The sequence below is a fragment of the Oxyura jamaicensis genome, chromosome 14 (genome assembly GCF_011077185.1).
Source record: "Oxyura jamaicensis isolate SHBP4307 breed ruddy duck chromosome 14, BPBGC_Ojam_1.0, whole genome shotgun sequence".
Taxonomy (NCBI): Eukaryota; Metazoa; Chordata; class Aves; order Anseriformes; family Anatidae; genus Oxyura; species Oxyura jamaicensis.
This window is the reverse complement of record NC_048906.1, coordinates 7,591,939-7,613,298: the sequence shown is the minus strand read 5'-3', so window position 1 is coordinate 7,613,298 and position 21,360 is coordinate 7,591,939. Positions and strand designations below refer to the sequence as shown.

At 38.1% G+C, this 21,360-nt stretch overlaps 1 protein-coding gene across 4 annotated transcripts in view; it reads left to right on the top strand.

Moving 5' to 3' along the window:
* The window catches only part of CYTH3 (cytohesin 3), a 51,937-nt gene that overhangs the window by 8,411 nt on the left and 22,166 nt on the right, over positions 1 to 21,360 (top strand). For 2 of the 4 annotated variants that reach the window (XM_035339692.1, XM_035339695.1), the window contains exons 2-4: positions 17,873 to 17,955; positions 18,525 to 18,589; positions 19,031 to 19,097. In XM_035339692.1, coding sequence (XP_035195583.1) covers positions 17,873 to 17,955; positions 18,525 to 18,589; positions 19,031 to 19,097 — 215 coding nt within the window. Of the gene's footprint in view, positions 1 to 64; positions 301 to 14,423; positions 14,590 to 17,872; positions 17,956 to 18,524; positions 18,590 to 19,030; positions 19,098 to 21,360 lie in introns of those variants that run through there. The other 2 variants (XM_035339693.1, XM_035339694.1) reach the window with 2 other exon arrangements.

Sequence of the window (21,360 nt, the reverse complement as noted above, 5' to 3'; positions counted from 1 at the left end):
AAACCAAGTGGCTGCAAGAAGCGCTGGTGGCTCTGGTAAGGAGCAACTCCCTCCCTTGGGAAGAACCTTGCAAGTTAAATGTGTTAAATGCATTTTCTGACCATGAAAATCCTCCCAACTTCAGGCCAGGGGCTTGGTCCTGTGTAGGACAGCCTTGAGTCCTTGAGAAGCCCCAGGGACCTGTCCCCTTTCTTGTGCATGTATGTGCTCGGCCGCTCGGATTTGCCTACACAGGAGCTGCTGTGTACAGGCCGCGCTGGCTGGTGATCTCTCACAGATCTATGGACTTGATTGCTTGGGGTAGGTAAACGTGTGTCTGTGCATCTTTTGTGGTTCTCCCTTTTTTGTTTTTCTCAATTTTTGGTTCTCTTTCTCTCTTTTCTGTGTGGTTTTCCCTTTGACTGAAAGGATCCTGCTTGGGCCCTGCCCAAACCAAGCGCTCGGTGTTTGGGGAGCTTGCCGTCAGGAGCCTTGCTCAGCCCGGAGGAAACCGTGGTGTAACCCTGGTGCATGCTAACTGGGGAGGACTCATTCTGGATGTGGAATCTGTCACGTAACGCATTCATGGGCATGTCATGTTATGGAAGTGTATGTTTATAGTCTCAAAAGTAAATTTTTATTTTAACCTGCTCTTCTGCAAGTCACTTCTGACCTATTGCACTGCCCTTCTGGTTACTCGGATTATTACTTTCTGTACCTGCAACACTTCTAAAGAGGAATCCAGCATTCATCTGGGGATGAGGAGAATATCGGAGCGTTTTTTTTCCTTGTGCTTCTACTTCTGAATTGCAGTTTGTATAGAAACTGTTTCTAAAGTGGAATTTGAAACTGGAAGCCAAGGTTAGTCGGATGCAAAGTCAGAGAAATGACTGTTTTGTCTATGAGAACGATTCCAGCCACAGAAGGGAGAGATTAAAGGCTTTCAGGTACATGGCTGGTTTGCTGTTTCTTAGCGTAGCTGATGCTGGTGAATTCTGCGGGCTGGGAATCCCAGCCTGGTTCTCAAGCTGAACTCCTGTGTGTGACATGAGGTCAGCCTTTCTGGGCAGCCTGTGACACTGCAGTTTGCTGGAGGTGGTGTGCTCAGGACAGATAAATGGAGCATATGGAGCTGATTTTTTTTTTTTTTTTTGGCTATAGGAAGTGCATTTTTGTGCATTAAATATAGTAACTTTATTTTTTAAATATCTGAGAGGAACCTCCCCCCGAGTGTTTTTGAAATCAAAATACATCTTTCTTCACCCTCATTTTCTGCTCTGTAAGTTGGAAGGACTGCAGTGTTTATTCTTGGTTTTGTACCAATAAATGACATAGTCTCACATGAATGTTTTAAAAAATTAGGTGATATTTTATAAGTGCAAACATAAAAAGAAGGCTAGCTTAAGTCCTTCCACTATGAATTCAGTGATAAGTGTAGAGAGTACGTTACGTCATTGTTCTTAATTGCTGAAAACTCATTTTCTTTTTGTGTTTTCTACCTGTGTTGCAGGCATGAAAAAGAAACATGTATTATGAAGGGGAAAGGTTGGGTGAAATTGGTAATCCAAATTAAATACAAATAATACTCTAAAGTTTATGGAGCCTGTGGGTGGGTGGACTTGGCAGATACATCCATTGTGGTATGTTAGACTTGAAAGACCATATGGAGATGATTATTTTCTGGCATTTTGTAGTAAAGGTTTTTGAAGAAGGATTTTTTTTTTTTTTTTTTAAGAAAAGGGGATGAAAAATAGAAAGAATAATTTCAGTTTGCATCGAGTAGTAAAATAGTTTGTTGTAGTAGCATATGGAAAAGCAATTTATTCAAAGTTAAGCTGCTAAAAGAAATTCCCCTACTGTTTTCCTATTGGCTTTCTTGTTTTGTGAACGCAGCCAGAGATCCTATGCAGCTGGGACTAATAGAGGATCCAGCTGTAACTTTTTTTTTATTGTTGTTCAGATGTCCGGTGATGGTCAAATCTAAGTTATTGTGTGGAAATTCAGTAAAGGAAAAGGGCAGGGTGGGAAAAAAAGTGACTCTCTATAAAAATATTCCAGTAAAAGCAACAGGAACTAGGAGTATCCATTTCAGAACTCTGCCATAAATCCCATCCTGAAATACTTAAACGCCTTCAGATTTTGCTGTAGACCTTAAGTCATCTAGGATTTTATTTTATTTTTTTTTTTAAAATAAATAAAGTTGCCTGAATGGAATGGGAAGGTAGCCATACTTTTAGATTACTTTCGGAAGAAGTTATCAATTTATCACTCCTAGTACAAGATTTAGTTGAAACAAAATCCTTTTCTGTCTTTAAAGTATTGGTACAATATGTAATGAGTTCTACAGTGTTAATTGAACAGTTTTGATTTTGCTAACTTCACTTAGGCTATGTTTCACTAGTCTTCATTTTACAAAGCTTAAGTATTTAAGGAGGCGAGAAGCCTAATATTTTTCTTCAGAGTTCAGCTTCCCTTTGGTATATTTTGTGCTTCCAACTATGTAGGTGATGGTTTGGATCCAGATTAAACAAAATGAGAAATACAGTAGATAAGTGGAATGTGAGAATACTTAAGGATGACCAAAATAACGCATCCTTTATTATTTCAAAACAATTTCTGTTAATTTTTTTCTTTGTTAAAAAGGTCAAATTTCTTGAGTTTATAATTGAGCCAGCGTATCCTGTATGTGAGTTACTTGGGACCAGTGATGCAAGATAGAACTGCAGTGGTTGTTAGGTTTTTGCCTGCCTTTCATATCTTCCTTCCACACTAAATTTGCAAGTGGAGTCCATCAAATGGCTACTAAAGTTGAGAATTCTGTTACTGCCACTGAGTCTTTAATTTTGAATGTAGTTACTCAATCTGTGTAATTATGCTAGTCAAACTAATAAGTTTAATAACAATAGTATACAAATAAGTCCTAATTGACTGGAAGAACTAGCTTGAAATATTATAAGTTATATTATTAGCGATAGAGGAATTTTAAAACATAACCACAGTCTACACCATAATTTTGGAAAATATTATTGTATACACCTTACTAATTCTTTTATTTAAAAAAAAAGGGAGGGAAAAAAAAGAAAAAAAAGATTTATGGTGAGCCTGCTGGCTTGCCAGACAACCTGGCGTTTCACCCCACCATGCTAGAACATAACAACAATAACAACGATTTATTTTCCTTCCTGAACTAGTAAGAGCTGATCCTTCAAAGTGGAAGTGAAACGTGGACAAAATGGTATGCTTTGAAGGCACAATACTTCTGAAGCAAATCGATTGCAATGTAGAAATCCCTATGCTGTCAATGCAGCTATGTAAGATGTAACAATCTTCGGAGTTCTTGTACTTGCTCACCAGTGTCAATGTTAAGAATGAGGAAGTTTTGTTCCTGTGGTAGGATTGCTGCACTCCATGGGTAAATGGCAGTAACAGTTGGTTTTGTTTGTATGGTGACCGAATCTACGTGGTTGATTGGTGCCTATCACCGTGGTGACTAAGCACTTTTGTAAATCCACAACCAGATTTCCTTTTCTATATGGCATTTATTTCTTCTTTTTAATTAAGCAAATAAATGACATTCACTTTGCAGTGTTACTGCACTGGGTGTCATATATTGCATAGCTATGTTTGGGCTTTGTTGAGACGGATTCCTGTCCCGAGCACCCATGTTTTATCTTACTTTTAAATACAATATTATACATGCAATTAATATGTGTAAATAACTTTTTTCCAACATTGTAGTGATTAAATTACTAGTATTGCTTCATTTTGTTTTGTAAGAATGATATTCAAAGTTCTTCTGAACAGGTGTTACGATCTTAAATTGTAGAATGCCTAATGGCAGAATGCCTAATTGTAGAATGCCTGTCTTTAGCAGAATTGATTGTATGTAGACTCTGTGTCAAAGGCCACTAAAATACAGCAACTAGAATAAGGAACTATGCTTCAGGATGCTTTGGCTACATTTGTGGTGTATTTGAAAGGAAATTCAGGAAGCATTGTTGCCTAGAGAATGAAATATGCCAGCTAAATTGAAGAAGGCAGTATAATAACGTCTTGAAAGAGAGAAAGAGAATGCTGCATTTTTTTAAAAAAAAAATGTTACACTTTTTATTTTTCTCTGGCACTCATATGGACTTGGAAGTTATCCTGTCACATTCAAAAATCATCAGAAGGTCCTTCTCACTTTATTGAAATAATTGTATGATAATTCTGTGAAAGTCCTGGCTTTTCACAACCTCATTTTACATTTTAAAGAAAGGGTTTCATGCTGAACAAACACATGTTAGCCTGATAGCATTTTCCTGTATTTGAATTGAGAACAGTTAAATGACTCCAAAAAATTTGTTGTTGTAGATAATGAATTTTAACATAGAATATGCACATACAATAAATCTCTTCAACTAATCAGTCTGCTTCCTTTCCCTCCCACCCCCTTGCAGCTGGTTGTTCCTCAGCCTTTTCTGCTATATCTTGCTTCCTCTCGAGACTTTCTGGAATAGAGTTAACAGTGGTGGCAGGGATTAATGAACAATGTAGTGATTATATTCTGCAGATCTGTATAAGTTGTCTTTTTCCATTGCTATTAATTCTTATGGAAGCTATGTCATCTATTCACTATGAACACATTATGTGTGCCATGCAAAGTTGCGTGTCGCGGTACTTAGTGAAAACGAGTGTATCGCCATTCAATCAGTAGGGAGTATTTTTAGATTTCATCAGTGAGCTCATAAGTTCTTAGCTGGAACAATGCAGGATGGCTAGACTTCCATTGATAGTTTGCAATTAATTAGGCTTTGTGTTTCTTTGGCATATAGGAAGACATTTTTTAAACTACAACTGCAGGAAAATTCAGGAAAAAGTTTCCGTTAGAGCAGAGTTCATCACGAAGGTTTACAACTGCGGAGACAAGTGGAAGCATCTCATGTTTTCTAACAGCCTGATTCAAAATTTGTATACGAGCAATTCTTCTTTAAGGATCCAAATGTAATCTTTCAGAATTAGTTTTTGAATGTTTAGAGATATTGGCTGGATGTCTGTGGATGTGGCATTTGGGTTTTCTGGTCATGCTTCAAATACTTTAGCAAAGTTTAAGGTCCAAGTCTGTTCGGACACTGAAGAGATGGTAGGGCAGATGCTGTAATTGAAGAATCTTTTTGAACTAGCTTTTGTATAATTTTGATGTGATGCAGACTGCTCTCTACATGGCCGTATGCTGTTGGGATTAGGTGACTCGGTAGCAAAAACCTATGCTTAATAATGCCCCCATTGTTATTAGCAACTGCCTTTCTCAGTGGGCAAAAAATACTTAATGAAGAGAGTGCAAGCAAATGGCATTCACTGGGTGTTTTGTACCCAGTGCCGTACTGCCCGTTTGTGAAAGATGGGAGGGTCTCTGCATGGGGTGAACAAGTCTTCTCCCTACGCCCCTCACTAGCAGTGCCCACGGAGGTGCAGACAAACACCCTGTTGGCACAGAGTGCTCAGCAGAATTTCCAACTTGGTATTTCTGGTTGCCCTTAGGCAAAATTAGGATGATTGCGACTGTTAATATGAGTCAGGTTTTTTTCAGCCTTACACAAAGTTTGTCTTTGTGTACTGAAAGCTCGTGCCAGGTACAGCGCTGCTGTGAAGGGAGCAACGAGCTCTTTGGAAATTTGCTTCTCAGAAGCTATATATAACCACATTGTCTTATGAAGCTGATATCTGCAGTTAAAGGCAACATGATTTGCTGTACATATTACAAGTTTAGCAGAAAGTGCTATATTTTATTGGTACCTTTTTTGTTGTGGTGAGGGGTAACAGAAGTAAAGCATTTGGTCCCATTCAGTTGTTTCCTAATCGACAAAAATGTTTGCTATTTGAGCATGGCGGGGTGAAGTGGAAATCTGAGTAAGAATGTTTATAAATAGGAGCAGCAGGAGTCGATGGATTTGGAAAGAGGTTGGGGTTGAATGCCAGTTAGTTACTTAAAGCTTTGTAAACCTTTCTCTCTTCAGTTTCAGGGAAAAAGCTGAATTTAACGTGCTGTAAGTCTGAGAAAGAGAGTCATAGAAATTAATTGCTTAGATCTTTGAAGTTGTTGTAGGGATACAGATTGTTTCTTGTTAGCTGAGGAAAAATGATTAACTTAATAAAATACAAAAATACACATTCAGATTATTTTTCATTGATCTCTGGAAGGAATGCAGTGACTTTTTTGTCAATATTAGGCAGGAAAAACAGCCTAGTAAGTGCAATGTACTATTTTGGCAGATCTGACTGAAACTGTTTGGAAAAGTTTAAATAGAAGAATGTATTTATTCAAAGGAGTTTTTGCTTGGAGTGCCAGAGGGTCTGCTTGAAGTACGAAAAAAAATACATATTCTTTTTCAACATAGAACTTATATCTACACTAAAAAATAAATAAAAATATTCAAACTTTTTTAAAGCACATTCAAAGTGAATGTGCTTTATTTTGGAAGTATGATGAGCCAGATTTGGTATAAACTACCGATGGTCTTTTGCCAAGCTAAGAATGGGAGAGCAGGGGTTTGACCTTACAGTAAGTGATCCATCCAGCAAACTTCTTATCAGTGAACCAGAGAAAAAGCTCTTTTATATCTGGATTAGTGACCTGTCAAGCTAATTGTTGCACAGAGTGATGGCAACCAACAATTCACAAATGCTAAATATACTCTTGTGTGAGGAATTTGAAAATGCTTTACAGTCTTAAACTACGCCTTACTATTCCTTCACTAAGAAACCTATGAATAAATTCCTGACTTCCTGAAGCACCCTCTTGGGCTACAGGGCCTGTTGATGTCATAGCAAGATACTGGAACAGTTGGAGCTGAAGATGACCAAGAAGTAAAATATTTGTGACCTAAAGTGCATTTTCCTTCAGGTATTGCAGCTCAGCAGTTTCTGTAGCAGGTATCAGGGTTGATTTTTTGGATGAGACCACGAGAGCTGTGATGGTTTGCAGTGTCAGGTATCCCATTGTGTACCCTAGAGCTCATCTTCTTTTGGGCGAAAGTAAATGCTAATCAAGCAGTCATTTGATGCGTGAGTAGTCCTACCATGCCACTCTGGTTGCTGTCTGGAGACATTCTTTGGAGAACGAAGACTGCTTTCAGATCCAGCATTTTCTCCGCTTCCTTTAGCCTGCAACTGATCTTGGAAAATGAATAAATAGAAAGCTTCTGCAATAAATATTGCTTCTGAAATCTAACTCCAGAGCTGTCTCAGGCAGGGGTGGGGGAAGGGGAAGGATGAATTTTCCCTTGGTTTTTCTGAAAATTGGATTTGTGTGCTTTAGAAAGAGCCAACAATCATAAGTAACTGACTAATGCTCTCCACTAATGAGTGAAGTACAGAGAGCAGCTCCCTCGTTGCCAAGAGTAGATGTTACTGGAAAATTATGACAGCAAGACGGCTTGAGCCCCAGACATTGTGCTGGGAGCACGGTAGGTCTGGTGAACCGCATCTGAAGCAGGATTTGAGGGTACTGCTGGTGGGTGGCCGTGGGTTCTGCCCTCTGGGACCCCCCTGCAGCTGCTCAGGGACATTCCTGTCAATTTTCCGTGCTGTGACTCAAAATGGATCTGACAGGAATGTCGGATGCAGCTCTGGTGTGCTTGCTTTTTGAGCCTTTTTCCAGGTCTGTCCTAGGAAACGTAGGTGCAAGCCAGCCTGTGCTTTCCTCGCCTCTAGCTGGGGGTGCTGTGGTACGGGCAGAGCTGAAACACATGGCTGCAAATTTTGTTTCTTCTCAAAGTGTCCTTTCAGAAGTTGAAAGGATCAGTGTGTTCTTGTTTGCTTCTCCCACACCCAACAGACAATGGAATAATCTCTGCTATTCTGAAGTAATTGTCCCGTCCTCGGTCCAGGATGCTTGGATGTTGGAGCTGGAAGCTGCCTGGGTTGGAAGCAAGATGTCTGTGGTTAGTCCAGTCATTCGCAGCAGCTACTGGGAGGTGTGTGCCAGTGGGAGATGCTGAATTCCTGGGAATCATCCCGTATCCTCTGATGTGAACGTGGAGCCAAACCCTGTTCAGTGGTAACAGTAGCTCAAGCAATCCAGCTTCCTGGCCTATTCCGTGTGCTTGACCTGATTTCCATCAGTAGCTGGTGCTGAATGCTGCCTGGGGAGCATGTATGTACGTGACCACTCCTGTGCCCTGCGGGGAGAGCGGCTTTGGTCGTGGCTGATGACCTGGAGGTAGCCAAGTGCTAACCATTTCCCTTTTTACATTAGAAGAGAATGCAGCATAACTCACAAAGGTGGATAATTGCTTATTTTGTGACCTGGATTTGAACTGGATGATGTCTTTTGTACTGCATAGCATAATGTCGGTCAGCTGAAGACTTGATGGGAATCTGTTAAACCTTGTTTATCTGAAGTTCTGTCATCTGGCAATTGTTTCAAGTTTTTTAAATTACTGTCAGCATTGCCTGTATGCTTGTCTCAGTTAGAAGCAAATAGCTCTGTCACAGAAATTAGTCATGGGATCATCCAGTCCCTTTCCATCCCATTCTTCATGTAAGTCTTTATGGTAGTATGCCGTGTGATACAGTATGCTTTTATTGGGCAAGATCATAAATGCCCCACGTTAAAAAGTACTAAAAGGTACGTGCAGCTTCTGCAACTTAAAGGATCTTACTCTTACTCTCAATCTTAATTTTCAACTTTTGGAGTTTTCCTACTGTAGTCAAGCTAAATCTTCAGCTGCCCTTTCATCGCACTGTAATGAATGAAGGGTTTCAAATAATTATGCGATATCTTTCATGTGTCACTTAGCTGTGCATACTTGGCACGGTGGTCTGTTGCTTTCACCACCTAGATAACGCTGAGGAGGAACCCTGATTTGTTTCCCAAGACTCCCACTTAAAAAGTGGCTGTTGTGTGTTGCAGGCGGGTCCGTAACTTGCTATCAGCTGTTACCATGGCCTCTCCTGGCATTGTTGCTGGATCAGTCTCTCACTCTGGAGTGCTGAAACATGAGCCAAAATTACAGAATTTGTTGTGACCTGGATCTTTCTGTGAAAGTCAACAAGAGAAATATGGAATCTGCAGTTTTTACAAAGACTGCATTTTGTGTTAACACTTACAGTAACACTTACTGGGGGCTTTCAAATGCAAACATCAGAGGAAAGGAATTCAATTTCAGCTGTAGCACAAAGTAACCTATGTTTCTCTGGTTTTGCACATAACGAGTGCTCAATAGGGAGGAAAAATACTATTGAGTTCTCCCAAAATTACATATTTGTGAGACTCTGCCTTGCAGGATACATATTGATGGGGAAGAAATCTTTTGATTCTGCTTGGCAATGTTTTGTTGATCTGATGTAGCGTAAAGAAAAGGCTTGAGGCCTCTTAATTTTGGAGTCGTAATATCATCTCCATTTTTCCTCGTGGTGTTGCTACACAGAGTTGGTTCTGATCACCCTTTCCCATTATTCACTTTGGGGAAAATCAAATGTAATCATTTTGCTTAAAAGTTGAAATCTAAGAAAGTTTTAAGGCAATATAAATAACACAGTAAGACCATATAAGAATGCATTTTTATTTTTAGTGCTTGGCACTGCAAAAGTACTACTTTTGTCCTGCATTATTTCAGTGTTGATGTCTTCCGTTTTGAAAGAGGACAGCGATGTGAAGGTGATGGTGTACTTACCAGTGTACAATATAGGTGTAACACTGTAATCAGAATGGCGATTCACCAGATTTCTTGAACACTACTTGGCACTCCATACCAACAAAGGCACATGCTAACTTGGGTAGTGTTTCCATTATATGTGCTAACCTGTTAATAACCCACCCCCAAAGACATCCTGCTACATTGTGACCAACATCTCCTGTTATAATTTCCACATTAGTTAGCATGAAATTTTGCTGCATTTCTTCAATATGCATGACCATGCATATTTTAACACTGTGTTATTAATGCCAATATTAATTTATTTGGGTAAGAGACCTAGAATGTGAAGTTAAACTCAGCTTTCTTTCCATATTCAGTGATTTGTATTTACATACTTTTAAAAAGAGAAGTTGGCCTAGAAGCATCTTCTGATCTTGAAGCAGGAGCAGAGTGACTTCAAAAGAAAAATGCGCCTAAAAGGAAAACCACACTTATCTATTTTTAATATCAGGCTGAACTACTTTCAGGATTTAGAGGATACAGGCTGCGAGGGTGGGGTTTGAGGGCTGGGCTGAGCTGCTTTTAGGGCTGGCTGATGTTTCAAGGGTTGCTGCCCCCTGTGCCTGCCTCTGCCAGGGCTTTTGCCGCGCCTGTTGCTTTGGCAGCTCTGTGATCCTTCTGTGAAAGCGTTTGGCTTGCTAAACTGGCAGAAAACAAACCCAGAACAAGAAGGGATCCAGGCAGGGCTGTATATCCAGCAGCAAGTGGCAAAGCAACTCATGCGGAGCTGCTCGTTGTGTGTTTTTTTCTTTCCTCCACACACGACACCCCTTCATTTGCTTGAAGGTGGTTCTTTTCCTTGTGTTTGCAAAACACTTGGTTTCCTAATGGAAATGCATCAGAATGATGAGACAAGGTACATTAGTGAATATAAGATGTAGAGGAGGTAAGTGTAGTGTAATCATGGTCTTCAGTACTGCCTGTTCATAAAAATAACAGGGATGGTAAAAGAGAAGTGCTCAATAACTTAAACAAACACTGCTTTCAGATGGCAGAGATGTGTGTCAGTGGCATAATTAGGAAATAAAAAGCAAGGCTGTTGGCTCTTTGGTTCTTTCTATCGGCATATCTATCTAGCAGGGTGAAGATTTGAAAGCTGTTGTAAAGCTGTACCTATTTGTGCCTCAGTGCTTTTGGGAAGGGCAAGTAGGAGCAGCGAGGGTTAGCTGCTCATGCGAGCTGTAAAAAGCCTTCGCACACTCGTCTGTTTCTTTACAGCTGTTGTTGCTCCTGTTATCAGCATGGGCAGATTGTAAAGATACATATGCTGCAGTCGGTCGCTACAAACTCCTGCTCCGTTGAGTTCAAGAAACATATTTACTGTGGTTTATACCTTATAGATGTAAGCATATGTGCAGCTGTCTCCTGTGTGTGATAGGTGAAACTCTAATGCTGGCTTTGGGAAGGCAGGTAAATAGCATGGATTTGATTATATATTTATATGTATTTATTCCCAAATTGTTTTTTTTTTTAGACCCTGCTTTTGCACAACTTCAGAATTGCCTACTTTCTGCTTGACTAAGCATGTTAACACCAACTAAATTATATGTGGGTATTTCTGACCAGGACAAAAACATAATTCTGTGTTATTTGAAGTCATTCTTATACGTTATAACAAATAACGCTTGATTTTTCCAAGAAGTGATGATATACCTGGCAGCAGTTAGCCTGCTGTCTCTTTTCTGTGTAGAATAAAAATGCATTTTATATTTACAATTTTTTATGCTTTTGTTTGTTCTTTCAGTAAAAACGTGTTGAACGGGAATCACTGGTATAACTAAACCTACCCTGCAGAGGAAATAAACCAATTTCTAAATGTAAGAGATTTAGTGGGTTGTGACAGAGGGAAACTGTTTCCTCTAAATTCTTGAAAATACATTTTCGTGTGATAATAGGTTTAATACTAAGTTGGGCTTTTTCACATATTATTAGGAGCCCCAAAGGACAGGTATCTTAGCTATGACTTGCTTGTAAAGTATCTCCTTGTCCTAGAGGGAAAGATGTTTTCAGCAACATCTTGTAATGGTGTGCTTTCCGGTAGTTAAACAATTACAATGATGGATGCGCGTTTGAGGCTCTCTTCTGGGTTTTGCTGCTAATGTGCTTTCTGGTCACAGCATCCCTCGTGACTGAAAACTCTCAAAATAACTCTGCAAGCCATGGACTCGGTCCTAAATTCCTCATACTGCTAACTGGTAATTTTGTGTGTAAAAGGATATTGTGTAAAGGTTTATTTTCACTGTTAATGGACGTGTGAGCACTACTATGCTAGAACATGCTCAGCAGTGACTAAATAGCAAAGATTAATGCAGTAGGATAGTTTGGTTTTATTTTTTTATTTTTTAAAGGCAACCAAATCTAGCTAGTTTTACTGATTGAATTTAATGCAGATATGTTTCATTTTCACACTGAAATAAATCCGTGCAGGAGGATGTCCTCCTACAAAACCGTCTGTGGAATTTTTAATAGCCACAAGTGGTCACAGCTTTGTTTATACGTCTTGTCTGAAAGCTGGAAAATGTTCCTATAATTAAGTTTAAAAAAGGGAGCGTGTAGGGGGAAAGGAAGAGAGTAGCCTGAGAATATCCGTTGAGACAAATGTCCTGAGACGATCAGATATGTTCTCAGGATGGATGTGTATTATTTTTAAAGGCCAGAAGAAGCAGTTGCGCAGATTCTGTGGATGGGCAAGGATAGGTTTGTTTAGTTTTAAGTCTCGTATTGTGTAACTGTCTGCACTTGTGAGATACTTGAGTAGCAGCAAAATGAAATCTATCTGTTCTATCTATCTAAATGAAGTTCTTTGCTTAGAATGGAAGTGCTTACTATCACCTGTTTAGGGCTGACATGGTAGGAGGAGAGTATTTACGAAACCAAAATTTCGTTGAGTCAGGTAGTCAGGTTTCTTCACAAGTGAGCTAGAGAATCAGTGTTTTATCTATTGATAGATATTGTAGGAACTTTTTTGTTTACTGGCTAGGGATTATTTTGGTGTTCTCTTCAGAAACTGAACTCTGAAATCAGGTGAGGTGGTGGAGCAAGATTGCGTTACAACTTGGCCAGTGAATGCTGGGGGAAAGGCTAGTGAGGGAAGATTTTCAAACGCGGGAATTCTGTTGGTTCATGTAACATCACTAGAGAGGATTTAATTTTTGCTACTGGAAAAGATAAGGGATGTGGATTTGGGAAGTAATGGATTTTTTTTTTCTCTTATATTGGGATTCATTCCTAATTTGCACTGACCTGGGGGATGTTCTTTGCGTGTTGCTCTGTTGCAGTTCTTCCTCAGTGTGCAGAAGACTTGCTTGTTTTTAATTTTTGGTGCCTGCTTGCTCAAAAATGCAGCATTTGTATTGATAGCATTTAAGTCATACTATGAAATGCTTAACAAACGAAGGACAAAAAATGTAAAATGAAGGTAAAAGAGTTGGTGATGTAAAGAAATTATCAGGAAACAGGAATGTGAAGAATTGCATTTGACAGTTGGATTTCTTTTATTTTTTTTTTAATGATGATTTTTTTTGACCTTCAGTGTCAGCATCTGAGAAGTGAATTGATTCCCATGCTTTTTTGTAGGACTTGTTGAGAGAAATTAATACTGAAGGTGCCTTTTTAAGCTTCAGAGTTCTGGGTTAATGCCTGTGTTTGGATGCTGTGCTTGTGTTGCTGATAGTGGAAAATGATTGAAGTGGCATCATCACAGCTACAGGACAAAACACTGATTACTGTGGCAAGCTACTGTTTGGTTTTTGTTTTGGGGATGTGTTTTCCAGTAACACCTTTAGTGTAAACAAGCTTGCATTAAAAGTGCATATTCTGATAAGTGTTTACAGAAAATTCATTTAAATGTATTTAGTTCAGTCACAGTAATTGAACAGAAATGGACCAAGTTGGAATATCCATTTAGTCCTTTTTTAAAGACTTTTTATTATTTTTTTTTTAGTACTATCAAGATTTATACTGTTGTCTTTCCTTCTGTTTTACTACTTGGCCAGGAATATAATTTGGATTTACAACAATGCCGTGCCTATCTAATACAATCATCACTAGGCAAATTGTCTTTCTGTTTAGTAATAGCTGAAACTGTGAAGTTTTAGAAAAAGGAAGGGCTCTCCCTGTGAGCTGAAGGGTTTTCTCATGAATGACTCACGTTAGAAATAGAACATTGTCTTTATTTAAAGATTAGAAGATAGCATAAAAGCATGATGCAACTCCAGTTTGTTCACTATACCGAAGTGCTTTTCCATCCAGGTCTTTGTTCTTTTTCAGTATTTAAATGTTCGTGCTAACTCCTCCCATCCTGTCTACTTTGTGTTTACAATTGGTGAAAGACAAAAAAAAAAAAAACAACACTTGGAAATGACTCAGAAGAGAGCTAGGAAATTTGTTTTAGAGAACAAATAGGTAATCTGCACTCAAGGAGCACTTGTGTGTGGAGGGTCGTATGGACACAAGCTTAAAAAAAAAAAAAATAATCTCGAGTGTTCTAGCTAGAGAACACTTGCCTGCACATTCAGCACAGCTGCATGGAAGCAGTGTGCTCAGAGCAGACATCCCTTGTGGCACGGACCTGAAGTACTCGCTGAGGTCTGTGGAGATGCTTCGAGGCACTGTGGTTACTCTTCAGGCATCTTTTGTCTCATGTTTGTTTGCCATGAGCCTAATGTCAGCCTTGATGTCACGCTTTTTGGCTGTGGTTTTTGAATTTTTTGAATAAATGAATATTTTTCTTTTCAGGTTGGAAGCATGGCAAGCAGTAGCTCTGTTGTCTAAGAATACCTGGGCACCACAGCTCCGCAGGTTTCCTTTCCAAAGAACATTCTTTTCAGGCTCTCGCTGCGGTGTCTGCTCTGCAGGTTGTGGAAGGCACCTTGCACACAGTGAGGCAGACTGATTGCCTCTGATTGGGAAATGTTTTATCTGTTTAGAAGTAGGATGCTGAGTTTTCTAGCTGTTTTTGAATCATTAGAGATCAATGAAAGGGAAAGAATATTTGAAGTGAAAAACACAGTCGATCCTTACTCCTGAGGAGTAGGTTTAAGTAATGGTGGGTGCCCTTTTTGCATTAGTGATTTTTCTTTATTTTTTTTTAGCTGCAGTTGAATATTTTCTACTGTTTTTTTTTTTTACCTTTCAGATCAGGTAGGAACATCCTGCAATGTTGGTGTATCAAAAACCTTAATTGAAATACAGAAATACTGTTGTTAAATTTTGTTTTAAGAAGGATAATTGAAACACCAGGGATACCAACCATGGCTGAGGCCACGTACCCTCCTGGAGCAGACACCCGCAGCCTCTGAAGTTGCAGGCTGTGACAACCTGCGGGCTGTTCCAAAATGTTTTTGGTGAGTTCGTGTGCCCATTGGTGTACTTCCTCATCAGCGTGAACAGAAGTGCTGGAGAAGAGAGGTAGTGATGATACACAACCAAAAGAAGGCTGAGAATAAGGCAAACACTTTCAGTATCATCTTCCCCACCTGCCAAATTATGGTGGTGATAGGACTGTGCACTTCCTACAATTAAAGCATCTCTTCTCTGTTGCAAGTGGATTTAAAATACCGACTGCACCAGTAGTGGCTAGAACCTGAGCGGTACTGTGACCCTTGCTCAGATCTAGCCTGGTTTTTTATCTTATCAAAGGGTATTGGAGTCCTTTGGCTCTGATACTAATGCCATTACTTAAAGATGTTGCAGTAATGCAGAGTTCTCACTAAGTACTCTCTAAGTGCTCTTACAGAGCACTTAGAGTCTTATTTTCCAGCAGATTTTTCTTGTCTTTCATCTGGCAGATAGATACTTGATGTTATTTCCTAACGCAGAAGACAGTCTGACTCCATTTACTTTATTTCCTTTTTGTCTAACAGTATCATTAATTGTGTTGTGAGGGCTGTCTCTGTTGCTGCTGTGATCAGAGGGAATGAAAAAACCCAGAAGACAAGTCTCAGAGTGCTGTAGGACTTTGGTGTTTTATTTCTTTTCCTTCACTGGGTAGCCTGAGCACGGAAAACTGTCACAAGTCATGTTGATTTCAAATAGAAATTTCACTTGGCCCAGATATTCCACACCTACAAGCTTTCACTGGATAGTAACATAAAGGGAAAGGAACTGCAGCAGCACTCGCCATTAGGCTTCGAGAGGAGTTAGTGATAGCAGCTGATTTTGTTACTCAGCTTGAAGGCAAACCAAGCACCATCTGTGGATACCAAATACTGAAAGTTTTAAGATCACTTTCTATTTGCATTCTAATTAGTATTGCTAGTTACTGGTGAAGGTGAGATCAGCCAAAGTCTCTGCTATGGCAGGAAGCATATAAGTGAAGGACTTTCTGGTACTGCAAAATCTAATCTAATTTCATCTACTAATCTAACACTGCAAAAATGATTTAACAATACTTGAGTGTACTTCCCAGCTAGGAGAGTGATTGATTATGTGTGTTTTGCCTTGCAAACAATAAACATTGAGTAACAGACTTGAGTTTTGTTGTTTTCAGTCCTCAGTTAACCAAGTGGAATAACTCTTACGTGTAGGTACAGAGTGTGCACCTAGGCGTAGAATCTTGAATTTGGATGGTTAAAATCTTTGAGTACAGGTGAGACAAAGGTGTGATCCCTTGTCTAGGCATCACATGTTTCTGAGGTTTGATGTGAAAAGAATCAACCAGTATTTGCATGAAAGAAATGTTTAGAAATGGGTTGGTTTCTGATCTGATGAGGGGAAAAAGCAGGTAAACATTGAAGTCTAGTATTCTTTCAACAGGAGCCCGTAATTTTCTAAACGGGAAGTAATTCAATCATGTCTGTATCTGGAATAGCTAAATGAGATCATTTGCCATAATTACTTCATGTCTAACAAGCTCTGTTGCCATTTGGATTTTTTATTATGATTTGAATCCTAAAAGGAAAGGAGCTTAGCCACTGGATGTCAAAAATAATCAATATATTTCATCATTAAGGTTTGAACAGAGGCTAAGTTTCAAGTGTCCAAGTGAAAAAACTTGTCAAGCTGAATCTTTGCTTGTGATCCTGTTGTGTCCATTAAATGTATGTATGACATAGAGAAACATTGTTGGCCTTCTGAAGTGACTGCACTGTTGGATGTTACTGTTGGTACGGAACCATGTAAATATCTTAAAATTATTTTTGTTGTTCCATTGGAGCTGGAAGGAAAAGCTGTTCTATAAATAAGGAGCTATTTCCAAGAAAGTGGGTAGCGTTAAAACTGTTATTATAGGATCGTTGCAAAGGAGGTGAATATTGTGGTCGATGTGCTAGTGCTGTACAAATAAGTGAGCGTAATCCATGTCCAAAGAAGTTTCTTGATGGTGAAGATTTGATTGCTCGAGAAAAGCAGAGGTTTTGTGCAAATAACTTTATTAGTTGTCAGAGACTGCAGGGTAAGGGGCTGTTGGTAGAGTGAGTGATAACCATGCAGGAAAACATTTGCATCTTCAGAGGCAAGTGCTTTTTTATCAGCAGGGTAACGTATTTGTTTTAGCATGGCCAAGGAGGTACTTCAAATTGACTTAAATGCTTCAGACTCACTTAAGTGGTGGTACACAAAAGCAGAACTTTGTGATAGGCTGTGTTCAATAACTGATTATAACTGCGTATTTATTTGTAAAGAACAAAGACGTTTATCCAGCTGATGCAAAGTAATTGCTGTTCGGGCTGTCTGTAGTATTCTACTTACCTGTGTCTGATATGTACAGGTAAAAAGCAGCCAAATAAAAGCTTACTCTTGCAGTTATGATGAGTGAAATCAGTATCAGGATACACATCTGGAAATGAGTTCTGTATAGTCTTGGCTTTTCTTTGTTTTTCCCCACTTGAAAAATGTTAGATGAATGTATTTTGAACCATAATTTACTTACATGAAAAATTTTGGTCCATTACTAAAATAACTGGAACGATGCCAGACTTTGGCAATTTAACTGTAGAGACAAATCTTACCACATGTCATATGATAACAAGTTCCCTTAAATTGTCTAGACTTGTTTTGAAGGACTGATTCTGTCCTTAGTCTATTACGTTATTTATGATTTTACGAAATAGAATTTCAGTAAATTTGTTTTTTTCTCTGAAAATATTTTTCCTGAAAATAATTCCAACTAAAAAAAGTGCCATGTAAACTTGTTTTTCTTAATCAAGTTTATTCAGTTTTCCACTATGTTATGTTTGTAAATGCTTAAAAGGCTACGTTTTGCTCTATTTCAGTGCCTGATGACCTCTCCATAGAAGAAAGAGAAGAACTTTTAAATATTCGTCGCAGGAAGAAAGAACTGATTGATGATATTGAGGTAATTGATTTACCTGTAAATTCCTTAGGAGACTACTTCAGTAGATGAAATTTACAACAGACTACAACATTTCACTGTATGTATAAATCACTGTACCTAATGGTTTTAAAAGCATGTAAATGGCCTAAGCTAAAGCTTACTAATTATCAATAGTATTTACAATTCATTTATGTGCTTTTAAAAACATTAACTTCTGTATGTATGTAATGCATTATGTGTATACGTACACATTTGATTTGTGTCATCAAGAACTCAAGAAGCAGTAGATTTGTGTATGGCATAGGAGTGAAAAAGAAATTTGGGTAAGTAAATCTTATATCGAGGTTGGTAATGACAGTTTGGTCTTGATCTTTTGACATGAGCATATACTTGGATGCTATACTTCAGATCAGAGATTCAGTTGTGGTACAGTCTTTAAACAACGTATCTAAGGAAACCGTGAGATTTATCACTTGTCCTCAGATGACTAGCAAATAATTAAAAATAAAACCTAATACCTTACTAGTACATGATAATTTAAAAATTAGTATTAATGTGGGTTACTTTAATTTACTTCCTTCTTTTGGCAGAGATTAAAATTTGAAATAGCTGAGGTTATGACAGAAATTGATAACCTGACCAGTGTGGAAGAAAGGTAAGTAATGCCAACATACGGCCATGATTCAGTAAGACCTTGGAATAAGCTCTTCTAGGAACAGAAAATAAAAATGGCTTTATTATGCTAAACAAACATTTGATGACCTTTATTCAGTCTGCTATAAAGTCTCTGAAGTTTGACACAATCCCATTCAGGTGTGTCATTTGTTTGGATTGAGTATACGTTCAATAGAATGTAGTATTTTAGATGGTCCAATTAATAATGATACAGTTAACTGAAGCTGCAATTACTCGAAATGACCGTAAATAGTAACATAATTTTCCCCCTTATAAAAAGTGAATGTGTCGTATTTTTATATTACAAAAAAAAAAACAACTAATCAAAATACAAACTAAAAGAAACTAATCCAGAAATTGTTCTGTTTTGTAAGAAAAACTGATAACTGCTATTTTATTTTTTCCTTTTCTCCATGTGTAGCAAAACTACACAAAGAAATAAGCAGATAGCTATGGGAAGGAAGAAATTCAACATGGACCCTAAGAAGGTAGAGAATTATTATTTTTGCTTGTCAGGAATCAAGTTCCTGCTTGTAATGTGATCTACGGCAAATACAGTCTGTTTTCTTAAGAAAACATTGCTGATAATATAAATTGTTAGGCCTTATTTGTATATCCTTTAGTACACTGAGCAGAGGGTTAACGTAGAAGCAGTCATTTTAATCATTTGCCAGTCATGTGTGCTTTTTTCACTGAAGCAAACTTTTTTTTTGATCAGAAAAGGTTTTTATCAACAATCAAATATGCCAGGTATTGATTGTGCAGGCTTGCAGACAGATTATTTGTACTTGATAGAGGGAGTTCAATGTTGACTTGTCAAACAATTCTAAAAATATGTTGATATTTGGTTAATAGTGAGGAAATAGGTTTTAATTTTTTAATTCCCTCTGGTTCTTCCAAAATGCTTTTAACGTGGTTGATAATTACTTCTTATACAGACTCCTACATTTGCATACCTAAATTGTTTGTGAAAAAGTCATATATGAACATTTGTATATTTGTGTACATACATACACATATATGTACCTATACAGTTTGTACAAACACCTGCAAGTAGAGACTTTTGTTATCAGTTTCATTTAGCTGAAAAGTAAAGCAGTTCATTTTTCTGCAGTACCTCTACTTTCCTTAAAGAGTTATTAATTGTGAAAACTGAGTGACCTGAACATTCTCTTACAGACTCCCCAATATATTTTAAAGAACTGTTTCAACATACGTGGTTTTTGTTTCTTATATTTTTCCCTTTACCATTTATGTTAAATTTTGTGTATTTCTGGCTTTGTTTTTCTGCTTTCTACGGTATTCATTGAGATTCCATTTTGATTTTTTTTTCTTTAATATCTTTCTTGAAATTGCCTTAACATTGTTTTTCTTTCAGATTGTATCAAAGTCAGTTATATTTCGATGACTTTTTTGTAATGTTCAAGTACAGTAATAGTTACTTTTCTTCTGGCCATTTTCAATTTACCAGAAGCACTCAAGTGTTCGGTGGTGTAGAACCCTTTTGAAGCTAGTGACCATGTGTTTTATTTCTCTTTTCCGTTTTGGTAGTTGTGTAACTTTATTTCTGTTGAGGGCAGAGTTATCTCCAATATCCTGATAGTTTGCTCTTTTCCTCCAGCTCTTTTGCCTCCAGAAGCTTGTGGCAAAATCACAGGATGATGCCAGATGCTTTTGTTCCAATGTTAACTATTTTTTGTTATTGTTCTTGCTGTATGAAATTATTTCTATAAATAGATGCTGTGGCCACGTTTTTACTGTAACATAATATAAATGTGGTAAACAGACTTACAGTAGTAATTCCTTAATAATGTTTATGAATCAGTGGTGGCCTGCAGTAGCTGGCTGCTCTAAAGCTGTATCGTGTCTCTGTTAGGAGCTGCTACTTGAAATTACAGGCAGCTGAAATCTGTGTCATTCTAATGTTGTATGAGAAAATGAACTTGGGGTCATTGTGAAAACGATGCTTTTCTTTCACAGTGGGAGGGAAGATGGCCTCCATATTTAGGAATGCAAAAAAAAAGTAAAATAATACATGCACTGAATACATGCACAATGTGGTGGTGGGTTTTTTTAATCAAATAATGGAGATACAATGTTTTCATAGTAGCAGGAACATTTTGAGCTTTCTTAACCATTTTTATTTAAAGATTTAGATTTTCTAATGTGGTAACCAGTATGTTGAATAATTGTCCCTGACCCCTTACCAGCAAAGCATCATCACAATACCTGTGTTTAATGCAGTTAAATCATGTAACATTGCAAAATTTGCTCTTCATTTGGTTAAATAGTGTGGAAAGGACTGTTACAGTCAAGTTTGTAAAACACTTTAGGAATCCTAGTGCAGGGGATGTAAAGCTGAGCCTGAAGATCCCTGCATTGGATGTTTGTACTGTCTGTGATGGGTCCAGAAAATGAATTCTTTATAACAAAGACAGGATTTAAATAATTGCAAATTCTCTAATTAAGTTGCTGTAAAAACTGAAACTCAAGGAAGATTGCATTGCACAGACCTCAATAACTAAATAGATCTATGCAAGATTTGTAGTGAATATTGAATATTTCTGTAACAGTGCTTTTTGTATGTGGAGGTCAAACTAGTACAGCTGCCTCCCATCTTGTATCGGTCTAGAGAAAGAAAATTTACATCAAGACAAAAGATAGCGTAGGAGTTGATGGGTGTTTGGCTGGCCTATTTTACAATTTTTTCCAGACGTTGGAGTTGTCCCAGGCATTCCTTTCCTGTCTATC